Source organism: Coloeus monedula (genome assembly GCF_965178545.1).
Source record: "Coloeus monedula genome assembly, chromosome: 29".
NCBI lineage: Eukaryota > Metazoa > Chordata > Aves > Passeriformes > Corvidae > Coloeus > Coloeus monedula.
This window is the reverse complement of record NC_138809.1, coordinates 3,415,555-3,442,577: the sequence shown is the minus strand read 5'-3', so window position 1 is coordinate 3,442,577 and position 27,023 is coordinate 3,415,555. Positions and strand designations below refer to the sequence as shown.

The 27,023-nt window shown below is 52.2% G+C and overlaps 1 protein-coding gene across 3 annotated transcripts in view; it reads right to left on the bottom strand.

Annotated features, from left to right (window-relative positions):
- Nucleotides 1-27,023, bottom strand: part of NCSTN (nicastrin) — a 51,869-nt gene that overhangs the window by 11,601 nt on the left and 13,245 nt on the right. The window contains exons 5-13 of one of the 3 annotated variants that reach the window (XM_082298514.1): nucleotides 25,837-25,982; nucleotides 21,286-21,436; nucleotides 17,123-17,232; nucleotides 15,235-15,387; nucleotides 12,258-12,362; nucleotides 10,846-10,923; nucleotides 8,406-8,575; nucleotides 5,137-5,239; nucleotides 2,246-2,341 (exon numbers count right to left, since the gene is read on the bottom strand). In XM_082298514.1, the coding sequence (XP_082154640.1) occupies nucleotides 2,246-2,341; nucleotides 5,137-5,239; nucleotides 8,406-8,575; nucleotides 10,846-10,923; nucleotides 12,258-12,362; nucleotides 15,235-15,387; nucleotides 17,123-17,232; nucleotides 21,286-21,436; nucleotides 25,837-25,982 (1,112 nt within the window). The remainder of the gene's footprint in view (nucleotides 1-2,245; nucleotides 2,342-5,136; nucleotides 5,240-8,405; nucleotides 8,576-10,845; nucleotides 10,924-12,257; nucleotides 12,363-15,234; nucleotides 15,388-17,122; nucleotides 17,233-21,285; nucleotides 21,437-25,836; nucleotides 25,983-27,023) is intronic. The other 2 variants (XM_082298513.1, XM_082298515.1) reach the window with 2 other exon arrangements.

The window sequence follows — 27,023 nt, the reverse complement described above, 5'->3', positions numbered from 1 at the left end:
AAAAAGCGGGAATTCCGTCAGGGAGAGCGGGAAAAGGGCTCGGGGAATTCAGGGATGGGGAGGGGCTGGAATTCCGTGGGAGAGGAGAGTGGGAATTGGGGGTTCCAGCTCCAGGATCCCGGGAAAATTGGGAATTCTGAGTCCAGGGATTTCAGCTCGGGGATCCTGGGAAAATTGGGGATTCCAACTCCAGAGGTTCCAGGAGAACTGGGAATTCCAATCCCAGGGATTCCAGCTCCAGGGGCTCCAGGGAAACGGGGGAGGCCAGGACAAGCGGGAATTGCAGCCCCAGCATTCCCAGTATTCCCAGTGTCCATTCCCAGCATTCCCAGTCTCCATTCCCAGCATTCCCAATCTCTGTTCCCAGCACTCCCAGTGTCCATTCCCAGCATTCCCAGTCTCCATTCCCAGCACTCCCAGTCTCCATTCCCAGCACTCCCAGTGTCCATTCCCAGCACTCCCAGTGTCCATTCCCAGCATTCCCAGTGTCCATTCCCAGCATTCCCAGTCTCCATTCCCAGTGTCCATTCCCAGCACTCCCAGTGTCCATTCCCAGCATTCCCAATCTCTGTTCCCGGCACTCCCAGTGTCCATTCCCAGCACTCCCAGTGTCCATTCCCAGCACTCCCGGTGTCCATTCCCAGCATTCCCAGTCTCCATTCCCAGCATTCCCAGTATCCCTTCCCAGTATTCCCAGTCTCCCTTCCCAGCACTCCCAGTCTCCATTCCCAGCATTCCCAGTCTCCATTCCCAGTATTCCCAGTCTCCCTTCCCAGTATTCCCAGTATCCATTCCTGGGATTCCCGGTGTCCGTTCCCGGCATTCCCACTATTCCCAGTATTCCCAGTCTCCGTTTCCAGTATTCCCAGCATTCCCAGTCTCCATTCCCAGTATTCCTGGTGTCCCTTCCCAGCATTCCCAGTCTCTGTTTCCGGCATTCCCAGCATTCCCAGCATCCCACCCCAGCATTCCCAGTGTCCATTCCCAGTGTCCATTCCCAGTATTCCCAGTGTCCATTCCCAGCATTCCCAGTCTCCCTTCCCAGCACTCCCAGTCTCCATTCCCAGTATTCCCAGTATCCATTCCTGGTATTCCTGGTGTCTGTTCCCAGCATTCCTGCTATTCCCAGTATTCCCAGTCTCCATTTCCACTATTCCCAGTACTTTCAGTGTCCATTCCCATTATTCCCAGTATCCCTTCCCAGCACTCCCAGTGTCCATTCCCAGAGTTCCCAGCATTCCCAATCTCTGTTCCCGGCATTCCCAGCATTCCCAGTCTCCGTTCCCAGCATTCCCAGTATCCATTCCCAGCACTCCCAGTGTCCATTCCCAGCATTCCCAGTCTCCGTTCCCAGCACTCCCAGTCTCCCTTCCCAGCATTCCCAGTCTCCGTTCCCAGCACTCCCAGTCTCCCTTCCCAGCATTCCCAGTCTCCATTCCCAGCACCCCCAGTCTCCATTCTCAGCATTCCCACTGTCCATTCCTGGGATTCCCAGTGTCCGTTCCCAGCATTCCCACTATTCCCAGTATTCCCAGTCTCCATTCCCAGCATTCCCAGTCTCCATTCCCAGCACTCCCAGTCTCCATTCCCAGCATCCCCAGTCTCCATTCCCAGCACTCCCAGTCTCCATTCCCAGCATTCCCAGTGTCCATTCCCAGCATTCCAAGTCTCCATTCCCAGTATTCGCAGTCTCCATTCCCGGAATTCCCGGTGTCCGTTCCCGGCATTCCCACTATTCCCAGTATTCCCAGTCTCCGTTTCCAGTATTCCCAGCATTCCCAGTCTCCATTCCCAGTATTCCTGGTGTCCATTCCCAGCATTTCCAGTCTCTGTTTCCGGCATTCCCAGCATTCCCAGCATCCCACCCCAGCATTCCCAGTGTCCATTCCCAGTGTCCATTCCCAGCATTCCCAGTCTCCCTTCCCAGCACTCCCAGTCTCCATTCCCAGCATTCCCAGTATCCATTCCTGGTATTCCTGGTGTCTGTTCCCAGCATTCCTGCTATTCCCAGTATTCCCAGTCTCCATTTCCACTATTCCCAGTACTTTCAGTGTCCATTCCCAGCATTCCCAATCTCTGTTCCCGGCACTCCCAGTCTCCATTCCCAGCATTCCCAGTCTCCATTCCCAGCACTCCCAGTGTCCATTCCCAGCACTCCCAGCATTCCCAGTCTCCATTCCCAGCAGTCCCAGTCTCCCTTCCCAGCATTCCCAGCATTCCCAGCATTCCCAGGCTCCGTTCCCACCGTTTTGGGATCCGCCCGGATGCTCTCGGTGCCCTCGGTTCCCCCGGCGAGCCTGAACAGCGCCCGGGCGAGCAGCGTGGCCACCTGGGCCAGCGCCTGCGGGAAACGGCGGGAAAAGGGCGGGCTCAGCCCCGAGCATTCCCGGGAAAAGGGCGGGGTCAGCCCCGAGCATTCCCGGGAAAAGGGCGGGATCAGCCCCGAGCATTCCCGGGAAAAGAACGGGATTAGCCCCGAACATTCCCGGGAAAAGAACGGGATCAGCCCCGAGCATTCCCGGGAAAAGAACGGGGTCAGCCCCGAGCATTCCCGGGAAAAGGGTGGGATCAGCCCCGACCATTCCCAGGAAAAGAACGGGGTCAGCCCCGAACATTCCCGGGAAAAGGGCGGGAAAAGGGCAGGAAAAGGGCGGGAAAACAGCCGGGATCAGCCCCGAACATTCCCGGGAAAAGGGCGGGATCAGCCCCGAGCATTCCCGGGAAAAGGGCGGGAAAAGGGCAGGAAAAGGGCGGGAAAACAGCCGGGATCAGCCCCGAACATTCCCGGGAAAAGAACGGGATCAGCCCCGAACATTCCCGGGAAAAGGGCGGGATCAGCCCCGAACATTCCCGGGAAAAGGGCGGGAAAGGGCGGGAAAAGAGCCCAGATCAGCCCTGAATATTCCCAGGAAACAGCAGGAAAAGAACGGGATCAGCCCTGAGCATTCCCGGGAAAAGGGCGGGAAAGGGCGGGATCAGGCCCGGCCATTCCCGGGAAACAGCGGGAAAAGGGCGGGAAAAGAGCCCGGATCAACCCTGAACATTCCCGGGAAAAGGGCAGGAAAGGGCGGGAAAAGGGCGGGAAAGGGCGGGAAAAGAGCCGGGATCAGCCCCGAACATTCCTGGGAAGCAGCGGGAAAAGAGCGGGAAAGAGCAGGAAAAGAGCAGGAAAGGGCGGGAAAAGAGCTGGGATCAGCCCCGGCCATTCCCAGGAAAAGAGCGGGAAAAGAGCCGGGATCATTCCCGGATCATTCCCGGCCATTCCCAGGAAAAGACCCGGATCATTCCCAGGAAAAGAGCGGGAAAAGGGCGGGATCAGCCCTGGCCCTTCCTGGGAAAAGAGCCGGGATCATTCCGGGCCATTCCCGGATCATTCCGGGCCATTCCCGGCCTTTCCCCCAAAGCTTTCCCCCCTCTCCTCCCACGCTCCTGCCCCGTTCCCAAACCCCTCGGGATTCATTCCCAGCCCTTTTCCCAGAATTTCCCTCCCTCTCCCCATTCCCAAATGCCTTTCCCACCTTTCCCCATCCCCCTCCCGGATCCCGAATCTCAGGAATTCCCAGATCCCGAATCCCAGGAATTCCCAGATCCCGAATCCCAGGAATTCCCGGATTCCGAATCCCAGGAATTCCCAGATCCTGAATCTCAGGAATTCCCAGATCCCGAATCCCAGGAAGTCCCAGATCCCGAATCCCAGGAATTCCCGAATCTCAGGAATTCCCAGATCCCGAATCCCAGGAATTCCCAGATCCTGCATCCCAGGAATTCCCAGATCCCGAATCTCAGGAATTCCCGAATCTCAGGAATTCCCGGATCCCGAATCCCAGGAATTCCCAGATCCCGAATCCCAGGAATTCCCAGATCCCGAATCCCAGGAATTCCCGGCTCCCGAATCTCAGGAATTCCCAGATCCTGCATCCCAGGAATTCCCAGATCCTGAATCCCAGGAATTCCCGGATCCCGAATCTCAGGAATTCCCGAATCTCAGGAATTCCCAGATCCTGCATCCCAGGAATTCCCAGATCCCGAATCTCAGGAATTCCCGGATCCTGAATCTCAGGAATTCCCAGATCCCGAATCTCAGGAATTCCCAGATCCTGAATCCCAGGAATTCCCAGATCCCGAATCTCAGGAAGTCCCAGATCCTGAATCCCAGGAATTCCCAGATCCTGAATCCCAGGAATTCCCAGATCCCGAATCCCAGGAATTCCCGGATCCCGAATCTCAGGAATTCCCAGATCCTGCATCCCAGGAATTCCCAGATCCCGAATCCCAGGAATTCCCGGATCCCGAATCTCAGGAATTCCCGAATCTCAGGAATTCCCAGATCCTGCATCCCAGGAATTCCCAGATCCCCAATCCCAGGAATTCCCGGATCCCCAATCCCAGGAATTCCCAGATCCCGAATCTCAGGAATTCCCAGATCCTGAATCCCAGGAATTCCCAGATCCCGAATCTCAGGAATTCCCGGATCCCGAATCTCAGGAATTCCCAGATCCCGAATCCCAGGAATTCCTGGCTCCCAAATCCCAGGAATTCCCGGATCCTCAATCCCAGGAATTCCCAGATCCCGAATCCCAGGAATTCCCGGATCCCGAATCTCAGGAATTCCCGAATCTCAGGAATTCCCAGATCCCGAATCCCAGGAATTCCCAGATCCCGAATCTCAGGAATTCCCAGATCCCGAATCTCAGGAATTCCCGAATCTCAGGAATTCCCAGATCCCCAATCCCAGGAATTCCCAGATCCCAAATCCCAGGAATTCCTGAATCCCGGATCCCAAGAATTCCCAGATCCTGAATCTCAGGAATTCCCGAATCTCAGGAATTCCCAGATCCCGAATCTCAGGAATTCCCAGATCCCGAATCTCAGGAATTCCCGAATCTCAGGAATTCCCAGATCCTGAATCCCAGGAATTCCCAGATCCCGAATCTCAGGAAGTCCCAGATCCCGAATCCCAGGAATTCCCAGATCCCGAATCCCAGGAATTCCCGGATCCTGAATCTCAGGAATTCCCGGCTCCCAAATCCCAGGAATTCCCGGCTCCCGAATCCCAGGAATTCCCAAATCCCAGGAATTCCCGGCTCCCGAATCCCAGGAATTCCCGGCTCCCAGGAATTCCCGGCTCCCGGCCACCTTGGCCGTGTCGGTGACGAATTCCAGCTGCTCCTCGGGCGTCAATCCCTCGGGATAACGGATCCCGATGTTCTCGGCGGTGTCGTAGATGCTCTGGAAATACCTGGGAACGAAACCAGGGCAAAATCTGGGAATTCCGGCAATTCCAGCCCAGAGGGAAAAAATCCCCGCTGGAAAAGGGCTCCGAGCGCTGCCCATTCCCGAGGAATTCCCGAAGAATTCCCGAGGAATTCCCGAGGATGGGTTGGAATTGGCTCTTCCAAAGCTTCTCCGCTTGGAATTCCAGGGATTTTTCCTGGCTCTGCTTGGAATTCCGGAGCCCATTCCATGGGAAAATGAGGGAAGGAAAATTCCCGGTGGGATTGGAGGGATCCAAGGCAAAAGCTGGGATTTGGGAATGCTGGGAGTTGAGAATGGTCATTAATTAATGATTAATTGCTCATTAATGGCTGATGCCAGCCGGAATTCCAAAGCAATTCCAGCTGGGATTCCCAGATTCCCGAGGCCCTTGACATTCCCAGGAAAGCTGGGATGATCCCAAAGGGATCCCGGAACTGGGATTTGGGATTTAGGGAAGCTCCTCCCTGCGGAGATTCCCAGGAAATGAGAAAAGGCGGGAAAGGGGAGATCCCAGGGCCCATTCCAGGATTTTCAGGGGATCCAGGGAAGCCGGAGGTGGGAATTCCATGGGGAGTGGGAGCAGCAGGAAAAGGGGAAGGGATGGAGGTGGAAAAATGGGAATTCCGGGCAGGATATCGGGCAAGAATTCCCGGAGAGAGCGGGGAGAGGCTGGCCCGGGGAATTCCATGGATATTCCAGGGTTTTCCATGGATTTTTCAGGGTTTTCCATCGTTTTCTCATAGATTCTCCATGGATTTTTCATGGATTTTCCATTGTTTTCCCATGGATTTTCCGTGGTTTTTCCATAGATTTTTTCATGGATTTTTCATGGATTCTCCATGGATTTTTCATGGATTTTCCATTGTTCTCCCATGGATTTTCCGTGGATTTTCCATGGATTTTCCAGAGATTTCTTCATGGGTTTTTCATGGATTTCCCATGGTTTCCCATGGATTTTTCATGGATTTTCCACAGATTTTCCATGGATTTTCCATGGATCTTTCATGGATTTTCCATGGTTTTCCATGGATTTTCCAGGGTTTTCCCATAGATTCTCCATGATTTCCCATGGATTTTCCATGGGTTTCCCACGGATTTTCCATGGATTTTTTCATGGGTTTCCCATGGATTTTCCATGGATTTTCCATGATTTCCCATGGATTTTCCACGGATTTCCCATGGATTTCCCACAGATTTCCCACGGATTTCCCATCCCTGGAAGCACCCCAGGATCCCAGGAATGTCCCTGCCCATGGATTGGGATCGTTGAGATCCCAACATCCCAGGCTGGGAATGGAACAATTCCAGGAATTCTGGGAACTCCGGGAATTCGGGAAAGGCCGATCCCTCCACCATTCCCGCTCCGGATCCGAGAATTCCTGCGGAAAAGCCGGATCGGGGTCAGGCGGGGTCAGGCAAAAAACCAAAAACCCCTGGAATTGGAACGATCCCAAAAAGAGAAGCGGGAAAGCGCCGGGAGCAGCCTCTGGAATCGCAGCTGCGGCTCCGGCGCCGCCGGGCTCCGAGCCAGGAATGGCTTCCCAAAAAAAAGCCGGAATTCTCTCGCCTGTCCGAGCGATTCCCTCGCGCTCCTCCGAGCATTCCCGGCATTCCCAGCACTCCCAGCACTCCCAGAACTCCCGAACTCCTGGTATTCCCATTTTTTTACCCATTGCAGCACTCCCAGCATTCCCAGAACTCCTGGAACTCCCGGAATTCCCGTTTTTTTACCCGTTGCAGCATTCCCAGCCCTCCCAGCACTCCTGGAATTCCCATTTCTTTACCCATTGCAGCACTCCCAGCACTCCCAGAATTCCCAGTTTTTTACCCATCGCAGCACTCCCAGCCCTCCCAGCACTCCCGGAATTCCCGTTTTTTTACCCATTGCAGCATTCCCAGCACTCCCAGCATTCCCAGAACTCCCAGAACTCCCGGAACTCCTGGTATTCCCGTTTTTTTCCCCGTCGCAGCATTCCCAGCCCTCCCAGCCCTCCCAGCATTCCCAGCACTCCCAGAACTCCTGGAACTCCTGGAATTCCCGGTTTTTTACCCATTGCAGAATTCCCAGCACTCCCAGTTTATTTTACCCATCGCAGCATTCCCAGCATTCCCAGCACTCCCAGAACTCCTGGAACTCCCGGAATTCCCATTTTTTTACCCGTTGCAGCATTCCCAGCCCTCCCAGCATTCCCAGAACTCCTGGAACTCCTGGTATTCCCATTTTTTTACCCATTGTGGAATTCCCAGCATTCCCAGCACTCCCAGAACTCCTGGAACTCCCGGAATTCCCGTTTTTTTACCCATTGCAGCATTCCCAGCACTCCCAGCACTCCCAGCATTCCCAGCACTCCCAGAACTCCTGGAATTCCCAGTTTTTTACCCATTGCGGAATTCCCAGCACTCCCAGCACTCCCAGAATTCCCGTTTTTTTCCCCGTCGCAGCATTCCCAGCCCTCCCAGAACTCCCGGAACTCCTGGTATTCCTGTTTTTTTCCCCGTCGCAGCATTCCCAGCATTCCCAGCCCTCCCAGCCCTCCCGGAATTCCCGTTTTTTGCCCGTTTTGTGCCCGTTTTGTGCCCGTTTTCTGCCCGTTTTGTGCCCGTTTTCTGCCCGTTTTCTGCCCGTTTTGTGCCCGTTTTGTGCCCGTTTTTTGCCCGTTCTCTGCCCGTTTTCTGCCCGTTTTCTGCCCGTTTTGTGCCCGTTCTCTGCCCGTTTTTTGCCCGTTCTCTGCCCGTTTTCTGCCCGTTCTTTGCCCGTTTTCTGCCCGTTTTCTGCCCGTTTTGTGCCCGTTTTGTGCCCGTTTTTTGCCCGTTTTCTGCCCGTTTTCTGCCCGTTTTTTGCCCGTTTTCTGCCTGTTTTTTGCCCGTTTTGTGCCCGTTTTGTGCCCGTTTTGTGCCCGTTTTTTGCCCGTTTTGTGCCCGTTTTCTGCCCGTTTTCTGCCCGTTTTGTGCCCGTTTTCTGCCCGTTTTCTGCCCGTTTTGTGCCCGTTTTGTGCCCGTTTTGTGTCCGTTTTGTGCCCGTTTTCTGCCCGTTTTGTGCCCGTTTTCTGCCGGTTTTCTGCCCGTTCTCTGCCCGTTCTCTGCCCGTTTTGTGCCCGTTTTGTGCCCGTTTTGTGCCCGTTTTGTGCCCGTTCTCTGCCCGGCGTTACCTGTTCCGGAAGGCCGCCCGGTGGTCGCTGAGCACCACGCCCGGGAGGCGCCGCGAGCGCAGGAAGCGCTGCAAGGACGAGGGGGGGAGGGGCTGGGAAAATCCCGGCTCCTGCAGGGAAACGCCGGAGCCGGAGCTGGAGTTGAGCAGAGCGGCCAGGAGAGCCTGGAGCTGGAGGGAACGGGAATCTGGGATCAGCTGGGACCAGCTGGGATCCGCTGGGATCAGCTGGGGACAGCCGGGATCCACTGGGATCAGCTGGGATCAGTCGGGATCAGGGATCAGCTGGGATCAGCCAGGATCTGCCGGGATCAGCTGGGATCTGGGATCAGCTGGGATCAGCCGGGATCCGCCGGGATCCGCCGGGATCAGCTGGGATCAGCTGGGATCGGCCGGGATCGGCCGGGATCAGCTGGGACCAGCTGGGATCAGCCAGGATCAGCTGGGATATGGGATCAGCCGGGACATGGGATCAGCTGGGATCAGCTGGGATCTGCCAGGATCTGGGATCAGCTGGGATCAGCTGGGATCTGCTGGGACATGGGATCAGCCGGGATCAGTCGGGATCAGCTGGGATCAGCCAGGATCAGGGATCAGCTGGGATCAGCCGGGATCAGCTGGGATCTGGGATCAGCTGGGATCAGCTGGGATCAGCCGGGATCAGCTGGGATCTGGGATCAGCTGGGATCAGCCGGGATCTGGGATCAGCCAGAATCAGCTGGGATCAGCCGGGATCAGCCGGGATCTGCCAGGATCCAGGATCAGCCGGGATCAGCTGGGATCAGCTGGGGCTGCGGGGGAAGGAGAAATCCTGCAGGAAATCCTGGAATTTTTAAGTGGGAAATGCCTGGAAAAGGGAATTTGGGATCAGCCTGGGGTTCTTGGGATGGGATTCCCTCGGAAAAGGTGAAATCCTGCGGGAAATCCCGGAATTTTGGGATGGAAATTCCCTTGGAAAAGGTGAAATCCTGTTAAAAATCCCGGAATTTTGGCAGGAAAATGCCTGGAAAAGGGAATTTGGGATCAGCCCGGGGTTTGGGATGGGATTCCCTCAGAAAAGGTGAAATCCTGCAGAAAATCCCGGAATTTTGGGATGGAAATTCCCTTGGAAAAGGTGAAATCCTGTGGGAAATCCTGGAATTTTGGGTGGAAAATGCCTGGAAAAGGGAATTTGGGATCATCCTGGGGTTCTTGGGATGGGATTCCCAGTGGGAATTGGGAGAGGAAGAGATTCCCTTGGAAAAGGTGAAATCCTGTTAAAAATCCTGGAATTTTGGGTGGAAAATGCCTGGAAAAGGGAATTTGGGATCATCCTGGGGTTTGGGATGGGATTCCCTCGGAAAAGGAGAAATCCTGCAGGAAATCCCGGAATTTTGGGATGGAAATTCCCTTGGAAAAGGTGAAATCCTGCGGGAAATCCTGGAATTTTGGGATGGAATTCCCTTGGAAAAGGTGAAATCCTGTTAAAAATCCCGGAATTTTGGCAGGAATATTCCTGAAAAAGGGAATTTGGGGTCATCCCGGGGTTCTTGGGATGGGATTCCCTCGGAAAAGGAGAAATCCTGCGGGAAATCCCGGAATTTTGGGTGGAAAATGCCTGGAAAAGGGAATTTGGGATCAGCCCGGGGGGTTGGGATGGGATTCCCTCGGAAAGGGAGAAATCCTGTGGGAAATCCCACAATTTTGGGATGGAAAATGTCTGGAAAAGGTGAAATCCTGCGGAAAATCCCGGAATTTTGGGATGGAAATTCCCTTGGAAAAGGTGAAATCCTGTTAAGAATCCCGGAATTTTGGCAGGAATATTCCTGGAAAAGGGAATTTGGGATCATCCTGGGGTTCTTGGGATGGGATTCCCTCGGAAAAGGAGAAATCCTGCAGGAAATCCCGGAATTTTGGGATGGAAATTCCCTTGGAAAAGGTGAAATCCTGTGGGAAATCCTGGAATTTTGGGTGGAAAATGCCTGGAAAAGGGAATTTGGGATCATCCTGGGGTTCTTGGGATGGGATTCCCTCGGAAAAGGAGAAATCCTGCGGAAAATCCCGGAATTTTGGGATGGAAATTCCCTTGGAAAAGGTGAAATCCTGTGGGAAATCCCGGAATTTTGGGATGGAATTCCCTTGGAAAAGGTGAAATCCTGTTAAGAATCCCGGAATTTTGGCAGGAATATTCCTGGAAAAGGGAATTTGGGATCAGCCCGGGGGTTTGGGATGGGATTCCCTCAGAAAAGGTGAAATCCTGCAGAAAATCCCGGAATTTTGGGATGGAAATTCCCTTGGAAAAGGTGAAATCCTGTGGGAAATCCTGGAATTTTGGGATGGAATTCCCTTGGAAAAGGTGAAATCCTGTTAAAAATCCCGGAATTTTGGCAGGAATATTCCTGAAAAAGGGAATTTGGGATCATCCTGGGGTTCTTGGGATGGGATTCCCAGGGGGAGGTCACCTGAGTTTCCACGGAGTGGTTCTGGCGGGAGACGGGATCCGTGTGCATCCAGAGCACGGAGTCGTTCCGGAGAGAGACCTGGAAAACATCGAGGGAGGGGAAATCCGGGAAAACTCAGCCCCAGGATGGGAATTGCAGGGAAAAATCAGTTCCAGGATGGGAAATTCTGGGAAAAATCAGCCCCAGGATGGGAATTGCAGGGAAAAATCAGCTCCAGGATGGGAATTCTCAGGAAAAATTAAAGCTGGGATGGGAATTCCAGGGAAAATTCAGCCCCAGGATGGGAATTCCAGGAAAAATCAGCCCCAGGATGGGAATTCCAGGGAAAATTCAGCCCCAGGATGGGAATTCCCAGGAAAAATCAAAGCTGGGATGGGAATTGTGGGGAAAACTCAGCCCCAGGATGGGAATTCCCAGGAAAACTCAGCTCCAGGATGGGAATTCCAGGGAAAAATTAAAGCTGGGATGGGAATTCCGGGAAAAATCAGCCCCAGGATGGGAATTCTCAGGAAAAATCAGCCCCAGGATGGGAATTGCAGGAAAAATCAAAGCTGGGATGGGAAATCCTGGGAAAAATCAGCCCCAGGATGGGAATTCTCAGGAAAAAATCAGCTCCAGGATGGGAATTCTCAGGAAAAATTAAAGCTGGGATGGGAATTGTGGGGAAAAATCAAAGCCTGGGTGGGAATTCCAGGGAAAATCAAAGCTGGGATGGGAAATCCTGGGAAAACTCAGCCCCAGGATGGGAATTCCAGGGAAAAATCAAAGCTGGGATGGGAAATTCTGGGAAAAATCAGCCCCAGGATGGGAAATTCTGGGAAAAATCAGCCCCAGGATGGGAATTCCTGGGAAAAATCAGCTCCAGGATGGGAATTCCAGGGAAAAATCAAAGCTGGGATGGGAAATTCTGGGAAAAATCAGCCCCAGGATGGGAATTCCAGGGAATTCCGGGCCCCTGGGTGGGAATCGCAGGCTGGCGGATCCCTGGGAACGTTTTCCCAAGGTTTTTCCCAAGGTTTTCCCAAGGTTTTCCTGAAGTTTTCCCAAGGTTTCCCTGGGATTTTCCCGGGGTTTTCCTGAGGTTTTCCCGAGGTTTTCCTGAAGTTTTCCCGGGGTTTTCCCGGGATTTTCCTGAGGTTTTCCCGGGGTTTTCCCGAGGTTTTCCCAGGGTTTTCCCGAGGTTTTTCCAGGGTTTTCCTGAGCTTTTCCTGAAGTTTTTCCAAGGTTTTCCCGGGGTTTTCCTGAGCTTTTCCCAAGGTTTTTCGCAGGGGTTTTCCCGAGGTTTCCCCGGGATTTTCCAGAGGTTTTCCCGAGCTTTTCCCAGGATTTTCCCGAGGTTTCCCCGGGATTTTCCCAAGGTTTTCCCGAGGTTTCCCCGGGATTTTCCCAAGGTTTTCCCGAGGTTTTCCCACCTGGCCGAGCTCCAGGAAGGCTCCGATGTTCTCCAGGCGCAGCGGGAATTTCTCCTGCTCCATGTCAAAAACCATCCGGGAGCTGCCGATGTAATCGAAGGTCTCCTGGAAAAGGGGAAATTCCCGGAATTGGGGGGAAAAGGAGGGAAAAGAGGAGGGAAAAGGGGAGGGAAAAGGGGAGGGAAAAAAGGGAAAAAAAGGAAAAAAAAAGGAAGGAAGAAACAAGGAAAAAACAGAAGAAAAAGGGAAAAGGAAAAGGAAAAAAGGGGGAAAAAAGGGAATAAAAAGGGAAAAAGGGGAAAAAGAGGGAAAAAGGGAAAAAAGGGAAGGAAAGGAAAAAAAGTGGAAAAAGGGGGGAAAAAGAGGGAAAAAAAGGAAAAAAAGGGGGGAAAAGTGGAAAAAGGGGGGAAAAAGCGGGAAAAAGGGGGAAAAGGAGAAAAAATGGGAAAAAAGGAGAAAAAGGGGAAAAAGGGAGGAAAGGGGGGAAAAGGGGAGAAAAGAGGGAAAAGGTAGAAAAAAGGGAAAAAAGGGGGAAAAAAGGAGAAAAAAGGGAGGGAAAAGGGGAAAAAAGGGGAAAAAGGGGGAAAAAGGGGGAAAAAAGGAAAAAAGAGGGGGAAGGGGGAAAAAAGGGAGAAAGAAGGGAATGAAAGGCAAGGAAAATGAAGAAAATGAAGGAAAATGAAGAGAAAAACGAGAGAAAAAAAAGAAAAAAGGAAAAAAGGGGGAAAAAAAAAAGAAGGGAATGAAAGGAAAAGTTAAAAACAGGGAAAAGGAAAAAAAAATGGAACGGGAGCCACTCCCAGCCAGAAATCTGGGAAAAGCCGTTCCCAAGGGCTGATCCGGGATCTGGGAGTGATCCCAGGGATCCAGGGGGTGATCCCAGTGATCCAAGGGGTGATCCCAGTGATCCAGGGGGTGATCCCAGTGATCCAAGGGTGATCCCAGTGATCCAAGGGGTGATCCCAGTGATCCAGGGGGTGATCCCAGTGATCCAGGGGTGATCCCAGTGATCCAGGGGTGATCCCAGTGATCCAAGGGGTGATCCCAGTGATTCAGGGGGTGATCCCAGTGATCCAGGGGGTGATCCCAGTGATCCAAGGGGTGATCCCAGTGATCCAGGGGGTGATCCCAGGGATCCAGGGGGTGATCCCAGTGATCCAAGGGGTGATCCCAGTGATTCAGGGGGTGATCCCAGTGATCCAGGGGGTGATCCCAGTGATCCAAGGGGTGATCCCAGTGATCCAGGGGGTGATCCCAGTGATCCAGGGGGTGATCCCAGTGATCCAGGAGTGATCCCAGGGATCCAAGGGTGATCCCAGTGATCCAGGGGTGATCCCAGTGATCCAGGGGGCGATCCCAGGGATCCAGGGGGCGATCCCAGGGATCCAAGGGTGATCCCAGTGATCCAAGGGGTGATCCCAGGGATCCAAGGGTGATCCCAGTGATCCAGGGGGTGATCCCAGGGATCCAGGGGTGATCCCAGTGATCCAAGGGTGATCCCAGGGATGCAGGGGGTGATCCCAGGGATCCAGGGGCGATCCCAGGGATCCAAGGGTGATCCCAGGGATGCAGGGGGTGATCCCAGGGATCCAGGGGGCGATCCCAGTGATCCAAGGGTGATCCCAGGGATCCAAGGGGTGATCCCAGGGATCCAGGGGGTGATCCCAGGGATGCAGGGGGTGATCCCAGGGACCCAGGGGGTGATCCCAGTGATCCAAGGGTGATCCCACTGATCCAAGGGGTGATCCCAGTGATCCAGGGGGTGATCCCAGTGATCCAAGGGTGATCCCAGTGATCCAAGGGGTGATCCCAGTGATCCAGGGGGTGATCCCAGTGATCCAAGGGTGATCCCAGTGATCCAAGGGTGATCCCAGGGATCCAGGGGGTGATCCCAGGGATCCAGGGGGTGATCCCAGTGATCCAGGGGCGATCCCAGGGATCCAGGGGGTGATCCCAGTGATCCAGGGGGTGATCCCAGGGATCCAGGGGGCGATCCCAGGGATGCAGGGGGCGATCCCAGTGATCCAAGGGTGATCCGAGTGATCCAGGGGGCGATCCCAGGGATCCAGGGGGCGATCCCAGTGATCCAAGGGTGATCCCAGTGATCCAGGGGTGATCCCAGGGATCCAAGGGGCGATCCCAGTGATCCAGGGGGTGATCCCAGGGATCCAGGGGGTGATCCCAGGGACCCAGGGGGCGATCCCAGGGATCCAAGGGGCGATCCCAGGGATCCAGGGGTGATCCCAGTGATCCAAGGGTGATCCCAGGGATCCAAGGGGTGATCCCAGGGATGCAGGGGCGATCCCAGGGATGCAGGGGGTGATCCCAGGGATCCAGGGGTGATCCCAGTGATCCAAGGGTGATCCCAGGGATGCAGGGGGTGATCCAAGTGATCCAAGGGTGATCCCAGGGATCCAGGGGGTGATCCCAGGGATCCAGGGGGCGATCCCAGGGATGCAGGGGGCGATCCCAGGGATCCAAGGGTGATCCCAGTGATCCAGGGGCGATCCCAGGGATGCAGGGGGTGATCCCAGGGATCCAGGGGTGATCCCAGTGATCCAAGGGTGATCCCAGGGATGCAGGGGGCGATCCCAGTGATCCAAGGGTGATCCCAGGGATCCAAGGGTGATCCCAGGGATGCAGGGGGTGATCCCAGGGATCCAGGGGGCAATCCCAGGGATCCAGGGGGCGATCCCAGTGATCCAGGGGCGATCCCAGTGATCCAAGGGGTGATCCCAGGGATCCAGGGGGTGATCCCAGTGATCCAAGGGTGATCCCAGGGATCCAGGGGGTGATCCCAGGGATCCAGGGGGTGATCCCAGGGATGCAGGGGGTGATCCCAGTGATCCAGGGGGTGATCCCAGGGATCCAGGGGGTGATCCCAGGGATACAGGGGGTGATCCCAATGATCCAAGGGGTGATCCCAGGGATGCAGGGGGTGATCCCAGGGATCCAGGGGCGATCCCGAGGCTCTCACCCCCTGGAAGAAGGCGAACAGGACGTTTCTGGGGAGCTGCTGGGAGCCCGGAGCCGCCTGCAGCGCCTCGGCCGCCGCCAGCAGCGCCACGAAGGAGCCCACGGAGGCCTCGGCGCCGGGAGCCACGTTCCAGAAAAACGAGTGGCTGTCCAGCTGGAAAAGCGGGAAGAGCCGGGGTCAGCGGCGCCGGAAAGGCGGGAAGGGCACGGGGGCGCCAGGGAAGAACGGGGAATTCGGCAGGGAGCCCTCCCAGGAACTGGGAATTCCACAGGGAGCCCTCCCAGAAACTGGGAATTCCACAGGGATCCCTCCCAGGAACTGGGAATTCCACAGGGAGCCCTCCCAGAAACTGGGAATTCCACAGGGAGCCCACCCAGAAACTGGGAATTCCACAGGGATCCCACCCAGGAACTGGGAATTCCACAGGGAGCCCATGCAAAATCCCGGGAATTCTGCACGGATCCCACCCAAAATCCCGGGAATTCTGCAGGGATCCCACCCAAAACCCCAGGAATTCGGCAGGGATCCCATCCAAAAACTGGGAATGCCAATCCAGCCCCGATCCCACCCAAACCCTGGGAATTCCACAGGGATCCCTCCCAGAAACTGGGAATTCAACATGGATTCCATGCAAAAACTGGGAATGCCAATCCACTCCTGATCCCACCCAAAAACCTGGGAATTCCAGCCCCAATCCCACCCGGGAATTCTGCAGGGATCCCACCCAAAACCCCAGGAATTAGGCAGGGATCCCATCCAAAAACTGGGAATGCCAATCCAGCCCCGATCCCACCCAAAACCTGGGAATTCCACAGGGATCCCTCCCAGAAACTGGGAATGCCAATCCAGTCCTGATCCCACCCAGAAACTGGGAATTCCACAGGGATCCCTCCCAGAAACTGGGAATGCCAATCCAGTCCTGATCCCACCCAGAAACTGGGAATTCTGCACAGATCCCACCCAGAAACTGGGAATTCGGCAGGGATCCCACCCAAAATCCCGGGAATTCTGCAGGGATCCCACCCAAAAACTGGGAATTCAACATGGATTCCATGCAAAAACTGGGAATGCTAATCCAGTCCTGATCCCACCCAAAAACCTGGGAATTCCACAGGGATCCCACCCAGAAACTGGGAATTCTGCAGGGATCCCACCCAGAAACTGGGAATTCGGCAGGGATCCCACCCAGAAACTGGGAATTCTGCAGGGATTCCATGCAAAAACTGGGAATGCCAATCCAGTCCTGATCCCACCCAAAAACCTGGGAATTCCAGCCCCAATCCCACCCAGAAACCCCGGGAATTCTGCCTGGATCCCACCCAAAACCCCAGGAATTCGGCAGGGATCCCATCCAAAACCTGGGAATGCCAATCCAGCCCCGATCCCACCCAAAACCTGGGAATTCTGCACGGATCCCACCCAGAAACTGGGAATTCTCCAGGGATTCCACCCAGAAACTGGGAATTCTGCAGGGATTCCATGCAAAAACTGGGAATGCCAATCCAGTCCTGATCCCACCCAAAAACCTGGGAATTCCACAGGGATCCCACCCAAAATCCCGGGAATTCTGCACGGATCCCACCCAAAACCCCAGGAATCCGGCAGGGATCCCATCCAAAAACTGGGAATGCCAATCCAGCCCCGATCCCACCCAAAACCTGGGAATTCTGCACGGATCCCACCCAAAAACTGGGAATTCTGCATGGATCCCACCCAGAACCACCAGGAATGCCAATGCAGCCCCAATCCCAGCCAAAAAACCCCAGGAATTCCCCACTGATCCCAGCCAAAACCCCCGGGAATTCTGTTCAGGGAAAGCAATTCCCTTTTCCTGGGCTTTTCCTGGGATTTTCCCAGGATTTTCCCGGGATTTTCCGAGGGGACGCACCCGTGTGGCCGCCAGGATCAGCTGCTGCTCGGGATCCACCTTTCCCGAGGAATTGATGGGATGCAGGGAGCTCCAGACGTTGTAATCCAGGAGGGGATCGCAGACGATCTCTGGGAACAGAGGGGAACATTCCAGAGGCTGGCAGGGCTCCAAGGAGAAAGGGGGAAAGGGAATTCCGCTGGGAATTCCGGCCCGAAATCCATGGGAAAGAGAGAGGAATCGATGGGATTCAGGCTGGAATCCAGCAGGGGATCCCAAGGGATCTCTGGGAAGAGAGGAGAACGTTCCAGGAATTGGGATCACAGCGGGAATGAGGGAAAAAGGAGCACTTTTGGTGCCGCCGCTGAGCAAAATCTGCTAAAAACCAGGGGAAAAATGGAATTCCTGAGGGAATTTTTCTGGAAAAAAGGGAAAAATTGATTGGATTCAGGCTGGAATCCAGCAGGGGATCCCAAGGGATCTCTGGGAAGAGAGGAGAACGTTCCAGGAGTTGGAATCACAGCGGGAATGAGGGAAAAAGGAGCACTTTTGGTGCCGCGGCTGAGCAAATTCTGCTCCATTTGAGGGGAAAAAGTGAATTCCTGAGGGAATTTTTCTGGAAAAAAGGGAGGAATTGATGGGATTCAGGCTGGAATCCAGCAGGGGATCCCAAGGAATCTCTGGGAAGAGAGGAGAACGTTCCAGGAATTGGGATCACAGCGGGAATGAGGGAAAAAGGAGCACTTTTGGTGCCGCCGCTGAGCAAAATCTGCTAAAAACCCAGGGGAAAAAGTGAATTCCTGAGGGAATTTTTCTGGAAAAAAGGGAAGAACCGATGGGATTCAGGCTGGAATCCAGCAGGGGATCCCAAGGAATCTCTGGGAAGAGAGAACGTTCCAGGAATTGGGATCACAGCGGGAATGAGGCAAAAAAGGAGCACTTTTGGTGCCGCGGCTGAGCAAAATCTGCTAAAAACCAGGGGAAAAATGGAATTCCTGAGGGAATTTTTCTGGAAAAAAGGGAAGAATTGATGGGATTCAGGCTGGAATCCAGCAGGGGATCACAGCAGGAATCTCTGGGAAGAGAGGAGAACGTTCCAGGAGTTGGGATCACAGCGGGAATGAGGGAAAAAGGAGCACTTTTGGTGCTGCTGCTGAGCAAAATCTGCTAAAAACCAGGGGAAAAATGGAATTCCTGAGGGAATTTCTCTGGAAAAAAGGGAAGAATTGATTGGATTCAGGCTGGAATCCAGCAGGGGATCCCAAGGAATCTCTGGGAAGAGAGAACGTTCCAGGAATTGGGATCACAGCGGGAATGAGGCAAAAAAGGAGCACTTTTGGTGCCGCGGCTGAGCAAAATCTGCTAAAAACCAGGGGAAAAATGGAATTCCTGAGGGAATTTTTCTGGAAAAAAGGGAAGAATTGATGGGATTCAGGCTGGAATCCAGCAGGGGATCCCAAGGAATCTCTGGGAAGAGAGGAGAACGTTCCAGGAGTTGGGATCACAGTGGGAATGAGGAAAAAAAAGGAGCACTTTTGGTGCCACGGCTGAGCAAAATCTGCTGAAAACCAGGGGAAAAATGGAATTCCTGAGGGAATTTTTCTGGAAAAAAGGGAAGAATTGATTGGATTCAGGCTGGAATCCAGCAGGGGATCCCAAGGAATCTCTGGGAAGAGAGGAGAACGTTCCAGGAATTGGGATCACAGCGGGAATGAGGGAAAAAGGAGCATTTTTGGTGCTGCCGCTGAGCAAAATCTGCTGAAAACCAGGGGAAAAATGGAATTCCTGAGGGAATTTTTCTGGAAAAAAGGGAAGAATTGATTGGATTCAGGCTGGAATCCAGCAGGGGATCCCAAGGAATCTCTGGGAAGAGAGGAGAACGTTCCAGGAGTTGGGATCACAGCGGGAATGAGGAAAAAAAAGGAGCACTTTTGGTGCTGCCGCCGAGCAAAATCTGCTGAAAACCAGGGGAAAAATGGAATTCCTGAGGGAATTTCTCTGGAAAAAAGGGAAGAATTGATGGGATTCAGGCTGGAATCCAGCAGGGGATCCCAAGGAATCTCTGGGAAGAGAGGAGAACGTTCCAGGAATTGGGATCACAGCGGGAATGAGGGAAAAAGGAGCACTTTTGGTGCTGCCGCTGAGCAAATTCTGCTCCACGTGAGGGGAAAAATGGAATTCCTGAGGGAATTTTTCTGGAAAAAAGGGAGGAATTGATGGGATTCAGGCTGGAATCCAGCAGGGGATCCCAAGGAATCTCTGGGAAGAGAGGAGAACGTTCCAGGAATTGGGATCACAGCGGGAATGAGGGAAAAAAGGAGCACTTTTGGTGCCGCGGCTGAGCAAAATCTGCTGAAAACCAGGGGAAAAATGGAATTCCTGAGGGAATTTCTCTGGAAAAAAGGGAAGAACTGATGGGATTCAGGCTGGAATCCAGCAGGGGATCCCAAGGAATCTCTGGGAAGAGAGGAAAACATTCCTGGAGCTGGAATCACAGCGGGAATGAGGGAAAAAGGAGCACTTTTGGTGCTGCCGCTGAGCAAATTCTGCTCCATTTGAGGGGAAAAAGTGAATTCCTGAGGGAATTTTTCTGGAAAAAAGGGAGGAATTGATGGGATTCAGGCTGGAATCCAGCAGGGGATCCCAAGGAATCTCTGGGAAGAGAGGAGAACGTTCCAGGAATTGGGATCACAGCGGGAATGAGGGAAAAAAGGAGCACTTTTGGTGCCGCCGCTGAGCAAAATCTGCTGAAAACCAGGGGAAAAATGGAATTCCTGAGGGAATTTTTCTGGAAAATTGACAGGAATTGATGGGATTCAGGATCCTCCAGGTGCACAGAATCTCTGGGAAGTGAAACAAACCTTCCAGGAGTTGGGATCACAGCGGGGATGAGGAAAAAAAGGAGCACTTTTGGTGCTGCTGCTGAGCAAAATCTGCTAAAAACCTGGGGAAAAATGGAATTCCTGAGGGAATTTCTCTGGAAAAAAGGGAAGAATTGATGGGATTCAGGCTGGAATCCAGCAGGGGATCCCAAGGAATCTCTGGGAAGAGAGGAGAACGTTCCAGGTGTTGGGATCACAGTGGGAATGAGGAAAAAAAGGAGCACTTTTGGTGCCGCGGCTGAGCAAAATCTGCTGAAAACCAGGGGAAAAATGGAATTCCTGAGGGAATTTTTCTGGAAAATTGACAGGAATTGATGGGATTCAGGATCCTTCAGGTGCACAGAATCTCTGGGAAGTGAAACAAACCTTCCAGGAGTTGGGATCACAGCGGGGATGAGGAAAAAAAGGAGCACTTTTGGTGCTGCTGCTGAGCAAAATCTGCTAAAAACCAGGGGAAAAATGGAATTCCTGAGGGAATTTCTCTGGAAAAAAGGGAGGAATTGATTGGATTCAGGCTGGAATCCAGCAGGGGATCCCAAGGAATCTCTGGGAAGAGAGGAGAACGTTCCAGGAATTGGGATCACAGCGGGAATGAGGCAAAAAAGGAGCACTTTTGGTGCTGCCGCTGAGCAAAATCTGCTAAAAACCCAGGGGAAAAATGGAATTCCTGAGGGAATTTTTCTGGAAAATTGACAGGAATTGATGGGATTCAGGATCCTCCAGGTGCACAGAATCTCTGGGAAGTGAAACAAACCTTCCAGGAGTTGGGATCACAGCGGGGATGAGGCAAAAAAGGAGCACTTTTGGTGCTGCTGCTGAGCAAATTCTGCTCCATTTGAGGGGAAAAAATGGAATTCCTGAGGGAATTTTTCTGGAAAAAAGGGAAAAATTGATTGGATTCAGGCTGGAATCCAGCAGGGGATCCCAAGGAATCTCTGGGAAGAGAGGAGAACGTTCCAGGAATTGGGATCACAGCGGGAATGAGGCAAAAAAGGAGCACTTTTGGTGCTGCGGCTGAGCAAAATCTGCTCCATTTGAGGGGAAAAAGTGAATTCCTGAGGGAATTTTTCTGGAAAAAAGGGAGGAATTGATGGGATTCAGGCTGGAATCCAGCAGGGGATCCCAAGGAATCTCTGGGAAGAGAGGAGAACGTTCCAGGAATTGGGATCACAGCGGGAATGAGGCAAAAAAGGAGCACTTTTGGTGCCGCGGCTGAGCAAAATCTGCTAAAAACCAGGGGAAAAACGGAATTCCTGAGGGAATTTTTTTCCCGGAATTCCTGGAAAAGCGGGAGAAGCCCACCTGGGTTGATGCTGAAGGTGCTCTGCAGGGAGCTGCGCCTCATGCAGGTGACGGTGCTGGCGGCCGCGTGCATGTGGGCCAGCAGCTGCATGGCGCAGAGCGGGAACTGCGGCGCCGAGCCCTCCTGAGGGACGTTGTGAGCGCGGTAACACTGGGGAAAAAAACCCATGGAAAAGGTCAGAGCTGGGGGTTATCCCACGGAAAACCAGGCTGCAGGGGGTCGGGGATTTTTGGGGGTTTTTAGGAGGGTTTTTGGAATTTTTTGGGGATTTTTGGGGATTTTTTTGGGATTTTTTGGAATTTTTTGGGGATTTTTTGTGGGGTTCTTCGGAAGTTTTGGGGGGTTTTTAGTGCGGTTTTTTTTGGATTTTTTTGGGATTTTTAGTGGGTTTTTTGGAATTTTTTTGGGGATTTTTTGTGGGTTTTTTGGAATTTTTTGGGGATGTTTAGTGGGGTTTTTGGAATTTTTTTTTGATTTTTAGTGAATTTTTTTGGAATTTTTAGGGGTTTTTTTTGGAATTTTTTGGGGATTTTTAGTGGGGTTTTTTTGGAATTTTTGGGGATTTTTAGTGGGGTTTTTTGGAAATTTTTTTTGACTTTTAGTGGGGTTTTTTGGAATTTTTGGGGATTTTTAGTGGGGCTTTTTGGAATTTTTTTTTGACTTTTAGTGGTGTTTTTGGAATTTTTTGTGGGACTTTTAGTGGTTTTTTTTGGGATTTTTAGTGGGGCTTTTTGGAATTTTTTGGGGGTTTTTAGTGGGTTTTTTTTGAATTTTTAGGGGATTTTTAGTGGGGCTTTTTGGAATTTTTAGTGGGTTTTTTGGGAATTTTTGGGGGATTTTTAGTGGGGTTCTTTGGAATTTTTGGGGGATTTTGTGGAATTTTTTGGGGATTTTAAGTGGGGTTTTTTTGGAATTTTTGGGGATTTTTAGTGGGGTTTTTTGGAATTTTTTTTTGACTTTTAGTGGGGTTTTTTGGAATTTTTGGGGATTTTTAGTGGGGTTTTTTGGAATTTTTTGGGGATGTTTAGTGGGGTTTTTGGAATTTTTTGTGGGATTTTTAGTGGTTTTTTTTGGGATTTTTAGTGGGGCTTTTTGGAATTTTTTGGGGGTTTTTAGTGGGTTTTTTTGGAATTTTTAGGAGATTTTTAGTGGGGCTTTTTGGAATTTTTAGTGGGTTTTTTGGGAATTTTTGGGGGATTTTTAGTGGGGTTCTTTGGAATTTTTGGGGGATTTTGTGGAATTTTTTGGGGATTTTAAGTGGGTTTTTTTGGAATTTTTGGGGATTTTTAGTGGGGTTTTTTGGAATTTTTTTTTTGATTTTTAGTGGGGTTTTTTGAATTTTTTGGGGATTTTTAGTGCAGTTTTTTGGAATTTTTTGGGGATGTTTAGTGGGGTTTTTGGAATTTTTTGTGGCATTTTTAGTGGTTTTTTTGGGGATTTTTAGTGGGGCTTTTTGGAATTTTTTGAGGGTTTTTAGTGGGTTTTTTTTGAATTTTTGGGGGATTTTTAGTGGGGCTTTTTGGAATTTTTAGTGGGGTTTTTTGAAATTTTTCAGGGATTTTTAGTGGGGTTTTTTGGAATTTTTTGGGGATTTTTAGAGGGGTTTTTTGGAACCTTTTGGGGATTTTTAGTGGGGTTTTTTGGGGATTTTTAGTAGGGTTTTTTGGAATTTTTTGGGGATTTTTTGTGGGTTTGCTGGAATTTTTTGGAGATCTTTAGTGGGTTTTTTTTGGGTTTTTTAGTGGGTTTTTTGGAATTTTTTGGGGATTTTTGTGGGTTTTTTTGGAATTTTTGGGGAATTTTTAGTGGGGTTTTTTGGAATTTTTTTTGGATTTTTAGTGGGTTTTTTGGAATTTTTCGGGGATTTTTAGTGGGTTTTTTGAAATTTTTTGGGGATTTTTAAAAAATTTTTAGGGATTTTTAGTGGGGTTTTATGGATTTTTTTTTGATTTTTAGTGGGTTTTTTGGGAATTTTTTTGGGATTTTTAGTGGGTTTTTTGGGAATTTTTGGGGATGTTTAGTGGGGTTTTTTGGAATTTTTAGTGGGGTTTTTGGAATTTTTTTTGGAATTTTTTGGGGATTTTTGGAATTTTTTTGGAATTTTTAGTGGGGTTTTTTGGAATTTTTTGGGGAGTTTTAGTGGGTTTTTTGGAATTTTTGGGGGATTTTTAGTGGGGTTTTTTGGGGTTTTTTAGTGGTTTTTTTGGAATTTTTTTGGCATTTAAAATGGGTTTTTTAGGAGTTTTTAATTGGTTTTTAATGGATTTTTCCCGAAATTTTGAAGCATTTTTAAAAGTTATTTAAAAAAATCATGTATTTTTAGCGAATTTTTAACAAGTTTTTAAAACGCATTTTAAATCAAGTTTCATAAGCTTTGAAAGATTCTTAATGGTTTTTTAAAAGTTTTAAATGGATTTTAATGTATTTCTAACGGATTTTCACAGATTCTTACAGATTTCCAATGGATTGTTAATGGATATTTAATGAATTTTTATGGATTTGTACAAGGTTTTTTATGGATTTTTATAGATTTTTAATGGAATTTTATGGATTTTTATAGGTTTTTTATGGATTTTCACCCAATTTTTAATGGATTTTTATGGATTATTAATGGATTTTTATAGATTATTAAGAGAGTTTTACAGATTCTTAATGGATTTTAATGGATTTTCACAAATTTCTACAGGTTTTTTATAGATTTTTAAGGATTTTCAACGGATTTTAACCGATCTTTTGGCATTTTCTTGCAGATTCCCGAGTCAAAAGCCCCAAATTCCTGGCGGGAAGCGATTCCCGCCCCATTCCCGCCCCATTCCCGGCCCCATTCCCGCCCCATTCCCATCCCCATTCCCGCCCCATTCCCGCCCCATTCCCGGCCCATTCCCGCCCCATTCCCATCCCCATTCCCGGCCCCATTCCCGCCCCATTCCCGCCCCATTCCTGGCCCCATTCCCGCCCCATTCCCGGCCCCATTTCCGGCTCCATTCCCGCCCCATTCCCAGCCCCATTCCCGCCCCATTCCCGCCCCATTCCCAGCCCCGTTCCCGGCCCCATTCCCGGCCCCATTCCCGGCCCATTCCCGCCCCATTCCCACCCCATTCCCGCCCCATTCCCGCCCCATTCCCGCCCCATTCCCGCCCCATTCCCTTCCCCATTCCCGGCCCATTCCCAGCCCCATTCCCGCCCCATTCCCGGCCCATTCCCGGCCCATTCCCGCCCCATTCCCACCCCATTCCCGCCCCATTCCCTTCCCCATTCCCGGCCCCATTCCCACCCCATTCCCGCCCCATTCCCGGCCCCATTCCCGCCCCATTCCCTTCCCCATTCCCGCCCCATTCCCGCCCCATTCCCGCCCCATTCCCGGCCCCATTCCCAGCCCCATTCCCGCCCCATTCCCGCCCCATTCCCGGCCCCATTCCCGGCCCCATTCCCGCCCCATTCCCTTCCCCATTCCCGCCCCATTCCCATCCCCATTCCCGCCCCATTCCCGGCCCATTCCCGGCCCCATTCCCGGCCCCATTCCCAGCCCCATTCCCGGCCCATTCCCGCCCCATTCCCAGCCCCATTCCCGCCCCATTCCAGCCCCATTCCCGCCCCATTCCCGCCCCATTCCCAGCCCCATTCCCGGCCCCATTCCCAGCCCCATTCCCATCCCCATTCCCGCCCCATTCCCAGCCCCATTCCCGCCCCATTCCCGGCCCCATTCCCAGCCCCATTCCCAGCCCCATTCCCAGCCCCATTCCCATCCCCATTCCCGGCCCATTCCCGGCCCCATTCCCGGCCCATTCCCGGCCCCATTCCCGCCCCCATTCCCACCCCATTCCCGCCCCATTCCCGCTCCATTCCCATCCCCATTCCCGGCCCCATTCCAGCCCCATTCCCGCCCCATTCCCGCCCCATTCCCGGCCCATTCCCGGCCCCATTCCCGGCCCCATTCCCAGCCCCATTCCCGGCCCATTCCCGCCCCATTCCCAGCCCCATTCCCGCCCCATTCCAGCCCCATTCCCTTCCCCATTCCCGGCCCATTCCCGGCCCCATTCCCGGCCCCATTCCCAGCCCCATTCCCGCCCCATTCCCGCCCCATTCCCTTCCCCATTCCCGCCGAATTCCCGCCCCATTCCCGGCCCATTCCCAGCCCCATTCCCATCCCCATTCCCGCCCCATTCCCGGCCCCATTCCCGCCCCATTCCCTTCCCCATTCCCTTCCCCATTCCCGCCCCATTCCCGCCCCATTCCCACCCCATTCCCGCCCCATTCCCAGCCCCATTCCCAGCCCCATTCCCGCCCCATTCCCAGCCCCATTCCCATCCCCATTCCCATCCCCATTCCCATCCCCATTCCCGCCCCATTCCCAGCCCCATTCCCGCCCCATTCCCATCCCCATTCCCATCCCCATTCCCAGCCCCATTCCCGCCCCATTCCCGCCCCATTCCCAGCCCCATTCCCGCCCCATTCCCATCCCCATTCCCGCCCCATTCCCGCCCCATTCCCTTCCCCATTCCCGCCCCATTCCCGCCCCATTCCAGCCCCATTCCCGCTTTTCCAGGCACCTCTTTGATCACTTGGGTCTCGTTGGCGTCTTCCAGGAGGAAAATGGGGAAGGGGAAATCCTCGTAGGAGAGGCCGCTGCCCGCGGGGTTCCAGGCGCTGCCGTTGCAGTGCGAGAACTGGGGGCCGTAATCCTGGGAATACACGCCTGGAAAAGGGGGGAATGGGGGAAAAATGGAGAGAAATGGTGAAAAAATGGAGAGAAAAGGGGGAAAAATGGGGGGAAATGGGGGGAAAATGGAGAAAAATGGTGAAAAAAGGGGGGTAAATGGGGAGAAAATGGAGAAAAAATGGGGGAATATGGGGGGAAATGGGGAAAATGGAGAAAAAAGGGGGAAAAAATGGAGAAAAAAGGGGGAAAATAGGGGAAAATGGGGAAAAATGGGGGGGAAATGGGGAAAAATATAGAAAAATGGTGAAAAAATGGAGAAAAAAGGGGGGAAAATGGAGAAAAAAGGGGGGAAAATGGGGGAAAATGGGGGAGAAAGAGGAGGGAAAATGGGGAAAATGGGGAAAAGATGGAGAAAAAAGGGGGAAATGGGGAAAAATGGTGAAAAAAGGGGGAAAATGGGGGAGAAAAAAGGGGGGAAAATGGGGAAAAACGGGGGGAAAAGGGGGGAAAATGGGGAAAAATGGGGGGAAAATGGGGGAATATGGGGGGGAAATGGGGGGGAAATGGAGAAAAATGGTGAAAAAATGGAGATAAATGGTGAAAAAATGGAGATAAATGGTGAAAAAATGGAGAAAAAAGGGGGAAAAATGGAGAAAAAAGGGGGAAAAATGGGGGGAAATGGGGGGAAAATGGTGAAAAAAGGGGGGTAAATGGGGAAAAATGGAGAAAAATGAGGGGAATATGGGGGGAAATGGGGGGAAACTGGAGAAAAATGGTGAAAAAAGGGGGAAAAATGGGGGGAAATGGGGGGAAAATGGAGAAAAATGGTGAAAAAAGCGGGGTAAATGGGGAGAAAATGGAGAAAAAATGGGGGAATATGGGGGGAAATGGGGAAAAATGGAGAAAAAAGGGGGAAAAAATGGAGAAAAAAGGGGGAAAATGGGGGAAAATGGGGGAGAAAGAGGAGGGAAAATGGGGAAAATGGGGAAAAGATGGAGAAAAAAGGGGGGGGGAGAATTGGAGAAAAAAAGGGGGAAAATGGGGGAAAATGGGGGAGAAAAAGGGCGGAAAATGAAT